The sequence below is a fragment of the Myripristis murdjan genome, chromosome 13, assembly GCF_902150065.1.
Source record: "Myripristis murdjan chromosome 13, fMyrMur1.1, whole genome shotgun sequence".
NCBI lineage: Eukaryota > Metazoa > Chordata > Actinopteri > Holocentriformes > Holocentridae > Myripristis > Myripristis murdjan.
Genome location: NC_043992.1, coordinates 12847619 through 12867936, shown reverse-complemented (window position 1 = coordinate 12867936; position 20318 = coordinate 12847619). Strand labels below are relative to the sequence as shown.

General features: G+C 44.6%; 1 protein-coding gene across 1 annotated transcript in view; it reads right to left on the bottom strand.

Annotated features, from left to right (window-relative positions):
- Positions 1–2538: 2538 nt before the first annotated feature.
- Positions 2539–20318, bottom strand: part of LOC115370278 (large neutral amino acids transporter small subunit 4-like) — a 33521-nt gene continuing 15741 nt past the window's right edge. The window contains exons 6-15 of the mRNA XM_030067232.1: positions 15340–15432; positions 15034–15167; positions 14318–14529; positions 10617–10760; positions 9815–9941; positions 9547–9679; positions 9039–9112; positions 8720–8843; positions 6137–7771; positions 2539–5354 (exon numbers count right to left, since the gene is read on the bottom strand). Of these exons, the coding sequence (XP_029923092.1) occupies positions 7610–7771; positions 8720–8843; positions 9039–9112; positions 9547–9679; positions 9815–9941; positions 10617–10760; positions 14318–14529; positions 15034–15167; positions 15340–15432 (1203 nt within the window). The 3' untranslated portion in view covers positions 2539–5354; positions 6137–7609. The remainder of the gene's footprint in view (positions 5355–6136; positions 7772–8719; positions 8844–9038; positions 9113–9546; positions 9680–9814; positions 9942–10616; positions 10761–14317; positions 14530–15033; positions 15168–15339; positions 15433–20318) is intronic.

Genomic DNA, 20318 nt, shown 5'->3' with positions numbered 1-20318 from the left:
CATGTTTTATATTCTAGTTTCTTCAAAATAGCCACCCTTTGCTCTGATTACTGCTTTGCACACTCTTGGCATTCTCTCGATGAGCTTCAAGAGGTAGTCACCTGAAATGGTTTTCCAACAGTCTTGAAGGAGTTCCCAGAGGTGTTTAGCACTTGTTGGCCCCTTTGCCTTCACTCTGCGGTCCAGCTCACCCCAAACCATCTGGATTGGGTTCAGGTCCGGTGACTATGGAGGCCAGGTCATCTGCCGCAGCACTCCATCACTCTCCTTCTTGGTCAAATAGCCCTTACACAGCCTGGAGGTGTGTTTGGGGTCATTGTCCTGTTGAAAAATAAATGATCGTCCAACTAAACAAAAACCGGATGGGATGGCATGTCGCTGGAGGATGCTGTGGTAGCCATGCTGGTTCAGTGTGCCTTCAATTTTGAATAAATCCCCAACAGTGTCACCAGCAAAACACCCCCACACCATCACACCTCCTCCTCCATGCTTCACAGTGGGAACCAGGCATGTGGAATCCATCCGTTCACCTTTTCTGCGTCTCACAAAGACACGGCGGTTGGAACCAAAGATCTCAAATTTGGACTCATCAGACCAAAGCACTGATTTCCACTGGTCTAATGTCCATTCTTGTGTTTCTTGGCCCAAACAAATCTCTTCTGCTTGTTGCCTCTCCTTAGCAGTGGTTTCCTAGCAGCTATTTGACCATGAAGGCCTGATTGGCGCAGTCTCCTCTTAACAGTTGTTCTAGAGATGGGTCTGCTGCTAGAACTCTGTGTGGCATTTATCTGGTCTCTGATCTGAGCTGCTGTTAACTTGCGATTTCTGAGGCTGGTGACTCAGATGAACTTGTCCTCAGAAGCAGAGGTGACTCTTGGTCTTCCTTTCCTGGGTCGGTCCTCATGTGTGCCAGTTTCGTTGTAGCGCTTGATGGTTTTTGCGACTCCACTTGGGGACACATTTAAAGTTTTTGCAATTTTCCGGACTGACTGACCTTTATTTCTTAAAGTAATGATGGCCACTCGTTTTTCTTTAGTTAGCTGATTGGTTCTTGCCATAATATGAATTTTAACAGTTGTCCAATAGGGCTGTCGGCTGTGTAGTAACCTGACTTCTGCACAACACAACTGATGGTCCCAACCCCATTGATAAAGCGAGAAATTCCACTAATTAACCCTGATAAGGCACACCTGTGAAGTGAAAACCATTTCAGGTGACTACCTCTTGAAGCTCATCGAGAGAATGCCAAGAGTGTGCAAAGCAGTAATCAGAGCAAAGGGTGGCTATTTTGAAGAAACTAGAATATAAAACATGTTTTCAGTTATTTCACCTTTTTTTGTTAAGTACATAACTCCACATGTGTTCATTCATAGTTTTGATGCCTTCAGTTAGAATCTACAATGTAAATAGTCATGAAAATAAAGAAAACGCATTGAATGAGAAGGTGTGTCCAAACTTTTTGGCCTGTACTGTATATATATGTATGTATAACATTACTCCCAAATAAAAGCCATTATAAATAGACAGGTCTTTAGTTTCCTTTTAAAATATCAATTGAGCTTGCCATTCTGACATCCAGGGGCAGTGTGTTAGTTAGTCTTGGATTAAGTTAGATTTAAATTGTTGGATGTTTATCATAATGATCATCACCTGGATGTTTGAGGTTACCCGCCTTGTTTCTGTGCCACCACGTAACTGATCAGGGTGAGAGTGCAGTTTTTAGGGTGGAGCGACCTACTAAACACCATGTGCGTACACTGACATGGACGTGGTCAAACCAGTCCAAAGTGAGACTGACGAATCCGGTTCAACCTGTCTGTGAGACAGCCTAGCTGCTGAGAACAGTTCACATCCACAGCGGCTTGGTGTCAGTGTTCCTGTCAGCAGAGGCATGATGTAACACCAACATGGTCCATGGTGTGTGGCCACTCTTTTTGTGTATCTGTCTTACCTAGAAAGTTGACCTGAGCATCAGTCCTTCTCCAATAGATGGCAGTCATGTATGTTTCCTCTTCTCTTCTCTTCTCTTCCAGGGATTTACAGTGACAGTGTGACCCCTGCTGCTCTGAGAGAGTATTTTCCTCCTCTATATTGAAATCCTCCTCACTCTTGGGTTTGTCTGTTATATTGGTTTGATTATTTTGAGCTTTCATTAAAAATCACATGAGATTACATATTTTATATACAATTGACAATAGTGTGCCATGGTTAAAATATCGTTTCAGAGGCTTTTCCTCCCTGCCAAGAATATAGTTCTGATGTAAATACTGCATACTTGTACTTTTGGGGAATTTGGGACATGAAATTTGACAGAAAATGTTGAATACATTGCAACAATCAGCAGCTTTGATCCAAGAATTTCATATCCGTGGACCTTGAGCAACCCATATCATCTGAACTCTGTACTCAATATGCAGCTGTAATTTGTGTCCATTGGATAAAGAGTTTCTAATCTGAAAAGGCTTTGCTTTTAATTGTGTTATGGGCACCCCGGCTAAGGGAACCAGACCTCCAAAGACAACACAAAAGACACATCTGTACAAATTACTGTTTATTTTGTTTCATATATTGATCTGTTTTTTTTTTTTTTTTTTCCTTTCATTTGAAACAACTCGAAACATGACTTGAAATGTCAATGACAATGGCTATAATGTGATACAAGACGAGAGAAAACCAAATATACAATATAAGAACATGAAAATACACACTGTCATATGTCATAAACAAGAGAAGAAAACTTAAATGACAATACAAGTAAACTGGAAACATTTGGGTAGAAATAAAATATAAAAGGTACATGCCAGGGAAGGAAAACAAGGCATTGGTGTTTCAGCTGTAATTCCCATTTCCCATCATCACACGCAGACAATCAAAAGGTGATGCGAGGCTCCCATCTTCAGAGATTAAACAATACAATCAATACATCAATCACTGGATCAATCTGTGAAACTACTGTCATTTTCCTAGGGGGTCTCGGTGAATAGGGAAGGTGATGGCATCGAGGATGGGGTGAGACATTTAAGGTATGGCAGTGTAACAAAGTGCTGATTGGACTCCCGTTCTGAGGGAATGAAGATATTACCTGGTGACTCATCGTTCATTCACCCCGTTCCACTTCTGTTTTGGCTGACTGATCGCATGCTTCTGCACACTTCATCAATCCCAATTAGCCATAAATGTTTGTAGTTTAAGACAAATGGCCTATAAATGAGCTAATCATTCATTTCACTTTATTAAGCCACAACCGGGCTAAGAGTGAATTCAGGATGGGTTGCCAGGCAAATGAGAAAGCAATATCCATCATCACCCACATTCATAGCGCTGGAGTAAAGTACTGCATCAGAGTATATCTGTATCTGCCTGCCATCTCTAGTCCTCTGTCAAACTTTGAGAATATTGTTGCTGTCAGGTGAAAAAAAAAAAGCTTTCAGCAGAGCAAAACAAAACAAACCCCTTGTTTTTAGCTGGATAACAATGATTTTTTTTTGTCATTATCCACAGGGTTTTTACTGTTTCATAAACCCAAGCAATCAGACAATTTTCCCAACCCGTGGAGGGACATGTAATCCTTCAGCTGAAGTGAAAACATGAATTGGGGCTGGGAGGTTCCACATGACAACAGCGATATGCCTTTTTACAGGACAACAGCATGCTACAAGATACACATCTCCTCGCTACTTTACAGATAAAGAAATGCATGCAGTTTACTACGTAAGGATGAAATATGCCCGTTCGGTCACGGTGCAGCCACACATGAATGTTCCTGAGCTGAGAGACAAGCCTCTGTCACGCTGTCTGTGCATACAAAGGCGCTATAGAGAACATGTGAAGCCATATAATATGAATATAAAAATAAGAGTATCTTTGCCGTTCCCATGTTCTAAATTTAAAACATAATCTACATCTGAAGCTCTGAGGATACATTCTATGCATCATGCACAACTAGCAGGCGGCGGCTGCACTGTAAGGTACGACACAGTTGGGGCGGGCCATGTCGAAATATAGCTTTGAGGTCCATTTTAGAGGTCTAAGGTGCGTAATGTGCCATTTGTTTCTCACTTAGTCATTCATTAGAAGCATCTGAGGGTAGCAGGGGCTTGTCTCTCAGCTTTGTCACCTGTGCGAGTCAACGCGTTTGCAGATGACTGCTACTTTAGCGACAGACGTATGGCGGGAAGCATTTCAAGATGTGCTTACGGACAGATGGACGAATGGATGGATGGATGAAAGAGAGCAATAGATGGAGGGAGAGAGGGACGGGGTGCGCCAGATCCTATCTTGATCCGATCCTCCCATCATCTGCGCATAGCGAGGCACTCTGCGAGGTCATGGCCGTCTTTGGAAGTGCCTCTGTGAGCTACTGCCAGGATTAAAGTATCTGAGGAACTTAACGGTATGGCATCTAAAGATAACAGACCGAGTCAAATGGCAATTATCTCGCGACACACTCCATGCTTCTGCTCTGGGCCTTTTCTTTCAAAGATACAAAGACCCATTATTATCTGTGGGTGTGTCTACTCGCTGGCTGGGTCCCACTAAGAACAGAAGCTGGAGGAATGTGGACCCAGACTGCTATCTTCAAGCATCTTTATGTCTCCCTTTATGTCTGCAAGAAGAGGTGAATTCAAGTTTTCCAGAGCTGCTGAGTGGGACCTTGGGGACCGCTGGCTCCCTGACTGACCGGTGACCCCTGTCTGAGGAAATACACTGTGATTGCACTTTGTGTTATGGTGCAGATTTACCAGGAAGCTGCTTACAAACCAAGGGCAACATGGCAACGAGCTGTGGTAAACTTGTTTGATTCTTTGGAATTCACTGTCAGCGTCACCAAGCTACCAGCTGTTTTCAGCCCTTGATGACTATTTGTTGCCAAAATGAACTCATCCGCTCCATAAAACAAAATGCAAACAATACATTTCTATAACTGAACTAGCACCTTTTTGGTTTGGAAATACAGTTTATAAAATTCACACTCTTATGTGCCTATGTAAGCATGACATGGCTTCAGTGTGTGTGTGTGTGTGTCTTAAGAGTAAAAAGTTGCCCAGGACCTCACAGAAGCACTTATTGCTACAGCGAATCAGGACTCCAAAATTCACACGTGTAGTGGGTACAATAATGCAGGCATGCAAGCCCCTCATCCACACCACTCAAGCCATTAAAACACACTACCTTCTTCCCATCTACCTAATCAAACCACACACACATTTTTCCTCCTCCACATCACTGTCATGAGATCATATATAGATCATATATAGAAGATTCAACACCACCTCTGTAATCATATTGCAAGTAAAACCAACCAGAAAAACAACAAACTGGTACATATTCAAAATGTGATATAGTCCAGAGGCCTATACCATAAAGCTGGATTTCGGCTTAGCGAGCTAACTTAAGGGTTAACCCCGGGTTTTCTGTACCATAAAGGTGGCTTACTTTTTATTGGGGTATGTTGCCGTGGTAACATACGCTGAACACCTAACCTGCTCCGGAGCAGGTTAAGTTCAGGATAAGAGCTCAGCAGGTATAAAAGCCCCACCCACTGACCAATCAGCTCTCTTGGAAAATGGCCTGCCCATTTGATGAGAACCCAGTGGATCGAGGTGCACAAGTTGTGCACCTTTTTTTCCAAGTTAGGCCAAGTATTTTTTTTATGGCTGGGTGGGAGGCACATTAATTTATTGAACACACAAATGTTACTGTAGTCAGATCTACTCATGCCGTCATGGTGGGGAAGTAATATTATAATCCCACTAATTTACGCATTGACACAGTTGGTGATTTTTGCCAGTATTCCTTGCGGCTCTTGGCAGCTGCAACTGTGTTGCTTTTTGCCTGGATGATGGATTTATATTCCTCATATTTATTTCAGATTATTGTCTGCTCCTCCGTCATAAAGTATGTGGCTCGGGTGGATTTTTCCTTGTCTGTGACTGGTCGCATGCAGCAAACTCCGCCCTTTTTATGTGAGCGTGCACAGATCTAGATTGGAAAAGCCTGGCTTGAATTAACGAGTTGATAACCGGCTTTATGGTACCGAAAATCCGGAGTGCGGATGTCTGGTTAAGTGAAGCCAGGTAACTAAGAGAAAGCCCGGGTATGTTAATCCAGCTTTATGGTACAGGCCTCAGTAAACCACACCATGTGGAAACAAACAACAGGAATTCATTAGACAAAAAACAGACCAGCGTGAACAGTGAGTGTGTCTTGCTGCAACAGTGGCTGAGTGAGACACTAATATTGGACGAGTGGTGAGTGTTTTGCCATTGCATGTTTCCAAATCGGTGTCTGGGACTGCATTGTACTACATTGCAATTTGTACTGGTCTGTGCTGCAATGTGCAATACTGAGGCAGAGATGGTACGGTGCTTGCTCAACCTAGCCTGTGATGTCTTCCAGTGGCACATTATTGCTGGTTTTAAAAAATGTAATTCATACCATGATTCAGTCTGCTTTGAAACTCATACTGTTATCTCTTGAAACATAGTTAGCAAATGTGGAACCTAAGTGTAGGGAGAGTTTGGAGAGTTGAAATGATACTGAACTAAGTTATACGCCAGGCCAGAGAGCTTTCACAAAAGTTGTCTGCGCTCTTTAGTCTCCCGGAGGACGCTGAAATACTTTGAGAAACGGAGTCAAACAGCCCTGACAGGAAACAGCGTGAGACAGATTACATGATGACTGGTGTCAAGTTGATGTGTCGTCTGCTTCCCACAGCCATGGCGAAATGATTGATTTTTCTGGTCACTGCAGCTGCTGGTTCTACAACGCAGTCAGAGATGGAATAAGTTGGATTAACGGCACAACACTGCCGCTGTAGTTTCCATTTCTCGTCTGCAAAATCGTCTCATCACAGCCGGGTTTTGCGCTGACTGGCGTCGACTTCGTTTTCTGTGTTATTTTAACAAAACAAAAATCGACCAGAACGGCATCGATGACAAAACACAGCGGCGTAAAACGAAAGGAGAGCGGTGGCGAAAAGATGCGAAAAGCAGACGGGTGAGGAGTCAAGTCGGGGAGATGAAGACTCTGGCCTCCTCTTCCTCCCCTCATCTCCTCTGCTTTTTCTCAGTTCATAGATGAATCAGTTGCTCCGTTTGTAAGAACATTGTCAGCTAACTGGTGAGGTGTCCACCCCACCCTGGGGCAGCGGTGCGTTGAACAGACAGGTGTGTGTTGTATCAGGTTTCTCACAGTGTTCAGTCAGTGTGTCATGGAGCGTGAAACTGTGTCACAGTGGTATACAGTCATGTTTGACCCAATATGATTAGCAGTGTAATGGTGTGTGCACATGTGTGTGTGTGTACGGGGGAATGTAAGGGATTCCTGTGCCAGAGAGAGAGAATCGTCTGAGTGCAAGTGCAGGCGAACTGAGAGAGGAGCTACAGCACTGAGGAGGACAGAGTGAGTGAACGAGTAAATGAACACAATTTATCACGCTGTCACACGAGCGAGTGACCTCCGCCACTCTGCCCGCCCCTCTCTTCTCTCTCTCTCTCTTTCTCTGTCTCTCTCTCTCTCTCTCTCTCTCTGTCTCTCTCTCTCTAGCATAGCTTATCCTCTCCTTTTTCTCAACAAAAGTGACCATTCTTCCGTTGCTCCTCCCAGTCTAGACGAAGGCCTCCGACTTGCTGCCGTTGTTGATCTGGACGTAGATCTTGGGGTCCTCGTCACGCTCCTCTCTGAGGCGTTTGAGGTGGCGGCTGTGGCACAGCAGGTAGAAGGGCAGGCAGAATCCCAGCATGCTCAGCGCCAGCAGGCCCACGTTCACCTGAACACAACAGAATTGTCAGCCTGATATGCCGATTTGCTGATTTTGGCCTTTCACTAAAGATCAGACACAGGATGGTCAATGTTACTCACTTCCAGTATTATTTCTCCACTCCTCTAAGAAATCTATTATATTTGGCTTTCAATTAAGAGTTTTAGTGTCCCATGATGATCTTAATGCTGCTTTATGAGCTCTTCCACTGCACTTTCTCATTTATTGTAAGTCACTCATTTAAGTACAAATCTTAAAAGGCAATCAATTAATTTTACGTAGCCATGTAAAAGTCTGCCCTGGGGTTAAGATTTAAAACCTTTTAGTCTGCCTCAGACATTTGTGGTGCAATTGATTAAAGATGCTACATGTACCATTTCTAAACATTAGTATATCTTAGTCAAACGAGTTATTGACCAGGGATAATTACCATAAACAAATGCGACCGTGATGAACACAATTCATAGCCTCGATTTCATGTCAGTGCTATTATCTTTCAAAATTAAGTGTCTTTCAAAATTAAGTATATAATTTCCATAAACCAAGTTGCTTCCTGTCACAAAAAGGATGTTGCTACTTGTCCTCTTCCATTTGCAGTTTGTATTTTATCTTTACCAAACAGGAGAAACATGTTGGAAATAACTTGCCATCATGCTTTCACCCCCTCCATCATCTGCCTGCATTGCCATGAACTGTGAAAGCTGTAGCTCTGTTTGCACTGATAGAACAGTGTCTTCTCCTTATTTTGTGCTGTACAGACATACAGGAGTCTAGTCAAATGTGACCTCACAGCACGCAAAGTAAAATGCAGTGTAGAGGCTGGTCTTTTCTGTTCATAAATATGCTGATGATTTATTGAGGCTCCGCTAAAAAATTTTTAGCACCCTTTAGGGAGGTCATAAAGTAGCGGTGATGTCAGTAAAGAACAATGGGGGAGGTATTTTTGTGTCATCTTACCCATAGGGGGTCTCCCTCTAGGGGTCCCACCATGGCCATGAAGAGTGGCTGCTGCAGCAGAGCGAACAGAGCGCTGATCAGAGACTGCATGCCTGTCAGGCTGCCAAACTGAGAGGACGGGTACCTGCAGGGGAAACACAACACCAGCTCCTTAATTTCTTGAATGGCGAAATAAAACTTTGCAGCACAAAAGGTGGTAGACAAAGACGCACAACTACTGGCATATATGTGACACATTAGTATCCAATTACTATTACTTACAGGATTAGCTCATTGAATATACTCAAACATACATGCAAACACACACACAGTCACTTACACAGCAGCATAAAGGCCTCCGACTGCAGAGTGGATGAAGCCTCTGACAATGGTGTGCAGGACGAATGACAGAATCTGAAGTGGAGGGGGACAGAAAGGGGAAAGAGGTATTAATCTCATTAATACCAGGTCAACAACATGCTTTTGTCCGAGATCAGCGGTGTTCACACATGGCCTGCAGTGAGCATTGCGTCCACCAGGTGTCACTCAAGCACTAACAAATGTTATCAGCTGCATTGCCATGTGAGTCTTTCATCCTTGAACATCATGTACATCCCTCTCCCCTCTCTCTGCAGTGCTCCCTCTCCCTGTGAGGATACATGGGGGTTCAACCGCACTGGCACACATGCTGGGAAATGTGCTGCCCTGAATAGCTTGAATGAAAGGCCCTGATCTTTACCTGGCTTTAATGCATCCAACACAGCAAGCAAACACAGTCAATAAAATAGCTCTCTATTCATCCAACAATCCCTGTGTGTGTGTGTGTGTGTGTGTGTGTGTGTGTGTACCTGAAGGGGCAGGTTAGGGACGATACAGGTGACTCCAAAGCCAACCAGCAGCACATTTGTGAAGATGAAGGCTCTGGTGGCGTTGACGATCTTCTGAATCTGTTTGTCGGGACGACGCGGCTGACTTGGGTCCCTGATAGAAAACAAAATCAAACAGAGTCAGCTCTTTCTTCTCGTAAGGCAGGAATTGAGATATTCCTCCTCCTCCCTCCTCTCTATCCTCCACCGTTCTCCTTCCATGCTGTGTGTGTTTGTATCAAGCCCTCACCTCTTGCCGCTCTTCTCGGTCTCATCCTCGCAGTCTTTGAGCCTCCAGTCCATGATGTAGCCAATGACGGGAGAGGTGACCAGACATAAAAGCTGGAGCACACCGAAGATGGACGTGTAGACACTCACTGAAAAGCAGAGTCATTGTGTTATCGTGCTATTCTGCAAGGCAATGAACATTTTATCAACAGTGTGAATAGTTTAGAAGGAAATGCAGATGCACACGGACACAAGCAAACATGCTGCATGCTGACAGACAGGAATAGAGAGTTTTCTGGCTTTATCGCAGAGCTGCTACTGTAGATAGGCTGTGAGTGCACGTTTTAGCCCAGACGTCATGTTCTCACAAGAACAGACAGCTGACACAGAGGCTGAAGGGTGAGGACGGGTGGATCTTTGTAAGTTTGACCTGAGGTGTCTTACCCACTTCCATCCTCTCCACTGCAACAGCAGCAGGAAGCATGACAGGAAAAGAGAGAGAGAGGGAGAGGGAGATGGACGGAAAGGGGCAGATGAGGGCCAGGTTAGCATGAAGCGACAAGACAGCTTGGCTAAGCAGAAAGCACGCACGAGACTAGAGGGGATCATCGAGTGTAACGTGGCAAAGGCAGAAAGAAAACAGAGTGTTACGTTTTACAGACACACAAAAGAGCATCAAATGGAAAACAAGGTAGCGCCGCATGTAAATGTTAATTAGACGTTAAAATGTTGAACGATAAGAGCATCTTACTGCTGGGTTTAGGTAAATATCCAAAGCATCAACAACACTATCCACCCACACACACACACACACACACACACACCTGTTGTGAGGTCTCCGTCAGTTAGGGACTTCAGGATGGTGTTCATGGCTCCCATGTAGAAGATGAGGCGGAGCTGCGTCACACACATGGTGATGAGGCTCAGCAGGAAGATAGGACTGAAGATGCTCTTCATGAACGACTGAGCTGCAGGCGAAAAGAGACACAGAGAGAAAAATCATCATCAGAATTAACGTAGACCCATAAATCCAGTTGCACATATTGGCTTTTAATGTTTTATTTTACTTGCTTTACACCTTTTATTTATTCATATAATTGTTTTTGGTAATTTACTTCTTAATTTAGAGGAGTTTCCCCTAACATGGATTAGGTGTGGTGGGTCTACATTGCCTAAAGAGCTGCACTAAAGACTTTGAGTGTCCACGGTAGCCATAATGTGGCTTCAGAGACTTCCACCCTAAGGAGCATAAAATTCAAGGGGAAACACTGAATTTACCCTGCAATGCAAAAATATCAGTATTGGTTTCAGCTTTTTAAAAGCCATATGGGGCAAACCCTGATTAGAATAATACAGTGCTGGATTAGACTGTGTTTGAAAAATGTACATTATTTCACTTCTGTATTTCATCCTTCACGCCAATCATATGTTGCAAGAACACACAAGCAAATTCATAATCTCTCTCAAGCCTCCACAATCTGAAGGTACAGCAGCAGCAACTGGCTACAGGCCCAAACCTGCCTCCACATTTTTAGACTGCAGTTTTTATCCTGTTTCTCTTTCTTCCTCTATTCATACAATGGAAAACAACACTGGCTTGTTTCCCTGGGCGAGGGGACCGTCAAGGAGACAGCTTGCCGTCTAAATATTCCCAAAGGTCTTGGGTGCCAAGGTAACTCGTTTAAACCAGCATAAAAAAGCCGGGGGATTCAGAGAAAGCCGGGGTCTAGGAAAACCGCTGATCATTAACCTAAGTGGTGAATATAAACGGAAAATGGACGCAACTGCCCATGTGGTAAACGCTGGACAAACGTTTTAATGGTTGGAGCACAGATGGAGCTGGGTTAATTATCCAGAGCAACAGGTATCTATGCAGGCCTTGATTGGAGGAATTTTTTTCAGGGACGCTAAACTAAAGCTGTGCTCACAAGGCATTATGAGGTATTATACGCACACTGTGAATGCGCTATAATTATTCAAATCTGCGTGTAATGCCATAAGCACAATGTGGAGTTACATAATTCACAGAGCAACTTTATAGTTTGGGAAATATTAATTTGAGTAATGTAATGTAATGTTTCACAGTGGTTTCAGAATAAAGTTCTGCCGTGTTCTGTGTTTACACTGTCTTGCTATCTACCTCTCTGTCTTGATACGTTCATACTGGAAGAGTAAGAAAATTGTGCATAAAGCTGTTTCATAATGTTGTTTACAGACCAGAAGCACAGCAGCACAATGGGACTATGCTACTGTGCTGAGTGGCCACAGAATTCATTTTCTGCATAGCAGCAATTTCACAATAACACCGAGTCAAAACTGCATTACTGTGTGTCTAATAAACTCGACGTGGTGATTTGAGACAATTTAGCCTTAATGTGTCTTCAAATTCCAGCTGCAATCAAGCAGTTTAGTTGGTATGTGAACCCAAAATCAGGCCAGGCCTTCCAGATCTCAGGAGACAGCAGGAAAAGGAAAAACGCCTAATAAGCAAATGCAACGCAACCTTCACAGTCATCAAATTAGAGAGGAATGACAGCACGAAGAAGGTGGTGTGTGTGTGTGTGTGTGTGTGCATAATATGGGCCTCCTGAGAGCTCCTGACAGATGGAACATGTCCAGCTGTTACTAAACCAACCATGGGCATCCCGACAGCATACCAACAGGCACACACACAGTGCACACACACACTTCAGAACTCCTGATGCTTGGCCTTCAACCCATAACAAAACTCCTCCAGAGTTCCCTGCCAGCGCGCCACACACCTGCTGGGCGCCGTTTCTAGGAACGAGTTCCGAACCGATTCCACGGTCCGTTTGGTACCAAAGAGACCCAGAGGGGAGCAACCAGACCCCCCCGCTGGGAGTCACTGACCCTAAGGGGGGAGCCAGAGGGGCTGAGGAGGGCCGGGGGAGGCCTGTAGGTGTAGGGGCCAGTGAGGTTAGCTTACTGGGGATCTGGGACAGAGGTAAAGGGGCATTCACAGGCTACTATAAGGATGCTTGTGCCTAATTGCTATGTACAGATCTGGGTTAGGGAAAGCTCATCAGCTTTCATGGTTGATGTTTTTTTTTTTTCAATTTCTGAGAGGTGGGCGGTGAACCTGGTGACTTTACATGCACACCAATACCGTGATTACTGCGAGTAATTGTCTTATGTATGTTGACTGCAATGTTTACAATGTTTAAATGAAATCACCAAATGCCCTGAAAACCAGTTAGTCCTTAATTGCGCTTCAAAGTTGTTGTTTTTCCATATTGTGCGACATTGTCACAACATCTGTCTCTGCTGGTTGCAGCTTCACTGAAGCTACATTACACTTATCTTGAGGGGAATATCAAAAGCCATTGTTTTATGGCTGCAGAATTCATCAAATATAAAATATATACAAGTTTTGTGCATTATTTAATACACAATTCCCTGGAATTCAGTGGGATATATTTGGGATCCTTAGAAACCTCCACGAGAATTTAAAGGAAAGTTCTGTGGGTTTGAACAAAGCTCGGCAGTGCAGTGTGCATTTGTAATGGCAAAACCCCCCAATGGGACGGGCAGGGTTGAAGAGGTTTAAATAATCGGTCAATATGCACTGCGTCAACATAAGCACTGCAGTGTTTGCTTTGTAAATGCAACATCTGCTGCACCTGATGACAGACATACACAGTTGGAAAAGACAGAAGAAATCTGACTAAGGTGTTTACATGCACCAATACACTGAAAGACGGAGCAGAAATCAGATAAACCTCTTTAAAATATCATTTTCAATAGCCAGACCACTGGCCTGATATGGTTAAGATCCTATTCTTACTCTGCATGTACACATAGTGACTAATGGCTTCCTACAGGCTAGCTGGCAGCAGGGACCAAAACATTAGTTGGCTGCGGGCAGCTCCACTCATGCCCCAAATATTATTGGTGAATGGAGCAAAATGATGAAGCCTAAACTATGTAATACGATTAAGGCATGTTTTTTAATGTCAGACATATCTTGTGACCAGCAAGATGGTTTTTCAATCAAACAGGGAAGGATGTGCCTTTACTGACAAAAATTTTCAGAGGTCATTTTGCGGCCACCCCGTCCAAACATCACAATGACGTCAATTCAACTTGACTTGTCCTCACTTTTGAATGAATTACTGATCCCAGGAATGTGTAAAAAACAAAGAGGTGATACCACTATTCCTCCTCAAAGCTGCAGGAGGAAAGGAAAAGACGTGTGAAAGGCCTTTGTCTATCGCGGAGTTTTCAGATACAGCTCTGGCATGCAGAGCAACTCGTGTCCAGTCGCAACGCCAGCTCAACTGGCACACTGGCATTTAAAACACTCAGATGAATACTTATGAGTTGGCAATGGGAGCCAGCGATCTGTGTGGGAGTCTCTAGATTGACTCACTGGGGCGAACCGAGCACTTACATTAAGTGTTTGGTGTCTTTTTCAACATTTTCAAATCTTTGTGGTAGAGTGTCAATGGGAATTTCACTGGCCACTGAGCAATAGCACCGCTGTATGGGTACAGGTTTGACTTACTCTCTCCCTCTGCTTTGCACTTCACCTCCAGGTCGACGGTGGAGAGGCAGAGCTTATTGGCCTCCTGTGTGGCCAGGTCCTTGGACGGCGGGTGCTGCTGCTTCATGGAGTTGCCGACGCTCAGACGGCGGCCCACAGTGGTCACCTGCCGGTAGAACTGCTTCCCTGTGATCTTGTGGTCGAAGCCCAGCCAGCTGAACTTGATCTTCACCCTGAGAGACAAAACAGAGGGATGGAGGGGGGGAATAGAGGAGAGGCAATGATGGAAAAGGTGATTATGAGCACAAGATAAATGGAAAAAATATAGATTCATGTATCAAAAGAAAGGTTTGAGCGAAAGAAGGAGGCAGACAAGAAACAGGAGAAACAGAGGAAGAGGACAGGAAGCGTAAGATCCAGGTGAATAAGAGCAAAGCCCGCTGATCTTCTGGCTTTGTGGTGTTTCCTGTCCTCAGGGCCCACTCGATTTGTGTGTGCTTGAATGTGTGTGTGAGTCAATGTGTGTGTGTGTGTGTGTGTGTGTGCTGGAGGAATGCACTGATCTCTGTTGAAAATGCAGGCTGTAGGGAAGCCTCTGTCTGGGCTCAGCAGGATTCCAGTCGCAGCAGATCTAACCTCAGGTTACTTAGTAACACCAGGGCTGCTGGTTAAAAGGACAGCTGTAGGCTATGGAGATTTTCTCTGCATGTGTGTGAGTGTGTGTTTCTCTGTCTTACGTGTAGTCCATGTCCTCTGGGCCAGGGAAGGGCTCCAGGGGCCAGTTGAAGAAGCAGTTGAGGAAGACGAGGCAGGCGCAGCCGGCCCACACCAGCAGGATGCTGATGAAGGTGGCACCCAGGTCATAGATCACCTGCAGGGAGACACCATGACACCATGAGAATCAAGCTATTGCTCTGGAGCTGAGACAGTATTAAATTCTCTCTAAACTCATATTTGTACAGATGTTTGAATGAGAAAACCTCATTTCAAAGATGACGACGGATAAATAAATCGTCTTTGGGGAAATCAAAGAGAGGAGTTACCTTGATGCCGGGGAAAGTGACAGCGGAGGAAGCGTAGGAGCCGATCATCAAGGCAATGAAGGTGGACCTCAGGTCTCCAAACATGTTGGGGAGCTGAGGAGAGAGCAGAGAGGGAAGAGGACCAGCTCACATCAACTGTAAAATTTCATGTTGTAGCATTTGAATAGGAAGTGCAGCATCATGGGAAGCCTTTGCAACCTGTCCTCCTTCCAGCCTTACATGAGCAAAAACAGCAAGTGAACTTTCAGTGATTTTACTTTTCTCTTCTTCTTTTAGTGAAGAACTCAGTAAAGAAACTAAACAGAAAAAAATAGTGAACCATACAACCTCTATACCTTCACATTTACTGATGGAGTTAGAATTAAAATGTCAACCGTAAATAGCACAGGTACCCACGCTGTACTTCAGCATTAAAACACAGAACAACACATCTACACTGTGACAAAAACATACAGAGAAGAGTCTCTGTGTGCTGACAGCTTGCCTGATTTTTAATGTCCTGTCTTCCAACTGCTCACCAAAATTAATTAAGTTAACTAGATGACTGACTGGATTTTAGACCTGCAGACTGCATGTTTCATTGACCCATATACACCAAGTTATTTTTTCACTCAAGCTTTCTCTATAAACCACTAAAACCCACAAAAGATCTGACCAAACCCAGTATAAAAAATGAATCAAAACAAATGGGGGTATATGTTTTTTTCCTGGCTAGCCATATGTTATCGATAGGCTTGCTGCCAGTAAGTACACCCTGTACTGCAGTGGGGTGTTTCCCCCCGCAATGTTTTGTTTCACCATTTGTAGCGGGGCGGAGAGAAAAGCCAGAGCGTCTTGCGTAATGACACTCAAACCCTCGATGCGAGACGGAGCACAAGCTGTTCTTATAGGCTACTTCACGCTGTAAACAACCCTCTTCAGGAAGTGCAAAACAAAGAGCAAAAACATCAGCAAGAGAGAGAAAGAAAAGGAGAGTATTATTGTGAAACGGCAAGAAAGACAGAAAGAAAGAGAATGCCTGGGTGATGAATCACCTGAGTGTGTGTCAGCACAACGTAATACATGCCATCTGGTCGCCACTTTCATCCAAAGCAGCATACAGTGCCATGCATGTTTTTACTATGTGCAGGGGGGGAACTGAACTCACTACTTGGACGGTGTGCGGTGCTAAAAACTCACTTAATTACATGAGCTCAAGAGCAGAGCGTGTCAACAACGCTGAATCAAGTGGCTCTCTGGTGAGAGAGTGGGGGCGCGGAGTTAAAAAATGTTCTAGGACGGGAGGAGGCGGAGGGTGCAGCTCCTCAATGGAGGCTTTATTATGGATCATAAAGAGCAAAACTCCTCTAAGAATCCCCCTCCCACCCCAACCCCTCATAACTCTGTCATCCTCATCATCTGTCCATTCAGCCCTCCAGCCAGCCACAGTGCTCACCACAGGGGTGCAGCTTGTTAGGGAGCTGGCTGAACCCTCTAACCTCACCCTCTAACCCTCTAACCCCGATTTGCTTCCATACTAACCCTGTGTGAAACGGTACAGCTTAAGTGGACCAAAGGTGAGCTCACAAAGTCAACTCACATCTACAATAACAAGCTCCCACACTCCTCCCCTTTTGTTTCTCCAGAGTTGCACTTGTGTGGAAGAACCGAGTTATGACACACTACAGATGAAGAGGAGAGAAGAAAAGGGAAGAGAAGAAGAGAAGAGAAGAGAACGTCTCGTATCAGGGTCAGCAGACCTGATGCGGTCAGCATGAGTCGAATGCATGACAAAGCAGGGCCAACTCATGACAGCTATGCAGAGTCAACAGGTTTGGGTTTCGTCAGTGCGCACTCCATCAGCTCTGCGCACTTCCTCTAGCCTGTCGCCCATCACTGAGTCATTTATTTCACTGTCCAGTCTGGTGAAAGAGTCCTATTTATAGTGGCAGGTCTTGGGATTTATCCAGAAGCAACGGATTAGCCTCGGATTTATTTTCTGTTTCCGTGGCCACTTCAGCTGAAATGACTGATTCTGATTCCTGTCAAACTGTGCAGATACGGGATAAGGCCACTCAAATCACTCCTGTACGGATGAGGGACAGAGAGAGAGACCGAGTTTCTAGCCTCCGTTCACCTCCTCGTGGTCTTTCTAGCTAAATACACTGAGGTTTGTTTGTTTGAATGGGGAGCAAGTTCATTTGGAAGGAGTTCAGCTGCCGCTGGCAATAATTATGGTAAGGGCACGAGCGAGGAGAGCAAACAACAAGACCAGATCACGAGAGCGAGGGCACAGTGCCAGCGCATCTGTACAGCAAGCCCCAACTAGAATAAACCACATCCAGGCCTTGTGATGCAGAGTCTGACAAACAGCGTACGTCACGCCGGCTTCTCAGGGTTTCTCCAGGCTGAGTCAGTGGGCTGCTGAGGCTGCCGTTTCCCCAGAAACATGTCATGAAACCGGTTTGTCCATCGATAATGAAAGAAGAAGTGAAAATTAACGGGTTCAGGAGTGCGCGTGTGTATCTGGGAGATACATGCGCACGCACACACACACAAGATCCAGTTGTCAGGCATGATGAGGAGCAGATAAGAGTGTTTTTGCAGCTGGAGTCAATAACACATCAGTCAAGCAAACAGGCTGACAAGAGAGTGCGAAACACCTGAGGAGGACGGCCTTGCTGTAGCTGCAGGCACTGACACACACACACACACACATACAGGCAACTGCAAACTAACTGTACAGTGACCCTGAGAGGGGAACGTAACCGGCAGGATCAATGTTTTCGCTGTTACTTATATCTAATCTTACCTATGACAACCTCCCAGTTCCAGTTTTGGTTATCTGAACTGAAAATGTACATTGTCCATCATGTGCTGGTAAGAATCATGATCTCTGAAGCCGGTCAAACCCAATTCTCTGAAAAGGCAGTGTTGTCAATGACAAAACAAGGCAGTTTTATTCATTTTTCTAATTCCGGGAAAGATTTTTCTGCGATAGGTTTGGATGACAGATTGTTGGCTGTGTGTTTCTCCTGCTCAGCCTTCAGGTATGTGATTATGTGCTGCCTAATCACAGTCGCTCTGGGTTATTGCTCTCTGTGGCTTAACTAACCTCTATGTCCCAAAAAAAAAACAAAAAAAACACTTAGTTTCACCTCAGTAACTGGCAAACGCATTTTTCTGACGTGCCAAATCTCAATGAACTTGAATAAACAGCCACACCTCAGTCATTTCCTCCTTATTTCCTCTCCTTACTATTCTTAGCTCACCTACTGCTGGCTGTATTCCTTCCCTAAATCTCTCTTCTTACATCTGCGAGTCCCGGCATCTCCACTTTACATTCGACCGGGACAGTATGAGAACAGTCTGCCGGGGAGCCAGGCGAAGAAGCCACTTTAAAATAATAACGCCCACCCACCATGTACCTGTTGTTGCCGCCGCTTCCCTGAATAGCTCTTTGTTAACTCGGTGACCGCAGTGTATCCATGCAGGAGAGCGGCAGGGTACACACAGATGGGCCCAGTGTTTGGACAGCCACTAAAAGGACACTGACTCTATTTTAGGAACGGGGCGCTCACCCAGAGATAAGCGATCATCTGGTGTCAGGGTTCGCTTAATAGCAAATGGTGGAGATGGGTTTTTTTTTTTGAGTGGCAGACCAGATCTCTATGTGGATCTATGTGGTGCAGTGTTTTGTTTGTGCAGTGTCTAGATAGTGTGGTTGTGCTGCCCTACATAGGCTATGCTCTAAGGCAGGCAAACATCAATAAACTGGTGTTGAAACATACAAGGCAGCCATGTAATCAACATAAGGAAACAGTGAGGGCGGTCGTGGAGGGTAGACCAAACTTAAGTCACTTCACCTGCCTTTTTATTTATTTACTCTGACCTAAATCTTTAAAAATGTAGATTCATGATATACATCAGCATGCGAATAGCAAAGTGACGGAAAACAGTAATACATGTAATAAAATGTAATAAATGACATGATTTTATCCTCTTATATTTTGCTCTGCAGCACTGATTGCTGCGGTAAAACAAGTTGTGAGTGATGTTCAATGCAAGCTAACATCTGAGCCAACCGAGTTGGTTCTGCTTTGGCTGAGAGCGCCGACTGTTATCTGCCAAGCAGGAAAATGAGCTGAGAGGAAGGAATCAGGAACTTTACTAAGTTACAAAAAAGACAGAGACACAAGGACAGAGAGAGAGAGAGAGAGAATGGGGAAAACAAACTGCACTCCTACTAGAAAACGTGTTCTGGCTTTGCTGATGATATATGATTATTTATGGGGTTTGGGAATGCCTGATATGTTCCCTACACTGTTGGTGCGGTGGTTTAATCCCTCATGTCTTTGGTGGGAACTTCTTGTGTTGGTGATAAATAATGTCAGTGAATTCCACAGATTGTCAGATAAGTCTGGAGTCATAAGGAGAGGCAGAAAAACAGTTTTGTTGTTGCACTTGTTTCTGTGAATGGAGGCGTCGGCGCAAACCCAAATTCTACCCAAAACAGTTTGGATACTTGTTTTAGTTCGCAGCGTCCCCCCTCAGACATTGTGTACTTTTGCGCGTATTGTAAATCATGCTGGATAAGAGCATCTGCTGAAAGCCTAAAATGGAAATGCAGAGCATGAGATGACAAAGAGGACTGAGGAGCGAGAAAACATGCTGAGAGAGACAGGAGGAAAGAGGAAACTGGGCAGAGCTGGCTGAGAGGAAAGAACAGAGAAGCGAAAGGAGGAAGAGGGTTTGCTGCAGCAAGTGGAAAACGGAGCATTGAGAACCAGCTCTGACCGGTCCCGTCCTGACGGCTGGATAGGCCTACATCCATCATAAAAAACAAACAAACAAAAAAAAAAACTGGCCTGTAAGCTTAGTAAATAGCAGCTGACAAACACCAGACTGCACAACCTTGTTTCCCTAATGCTACTCAAAGCTGCCGTCTCCACACTAGCACAGAGATTTTTAAAGGCTGATACCACTGTACTTTAGATTGA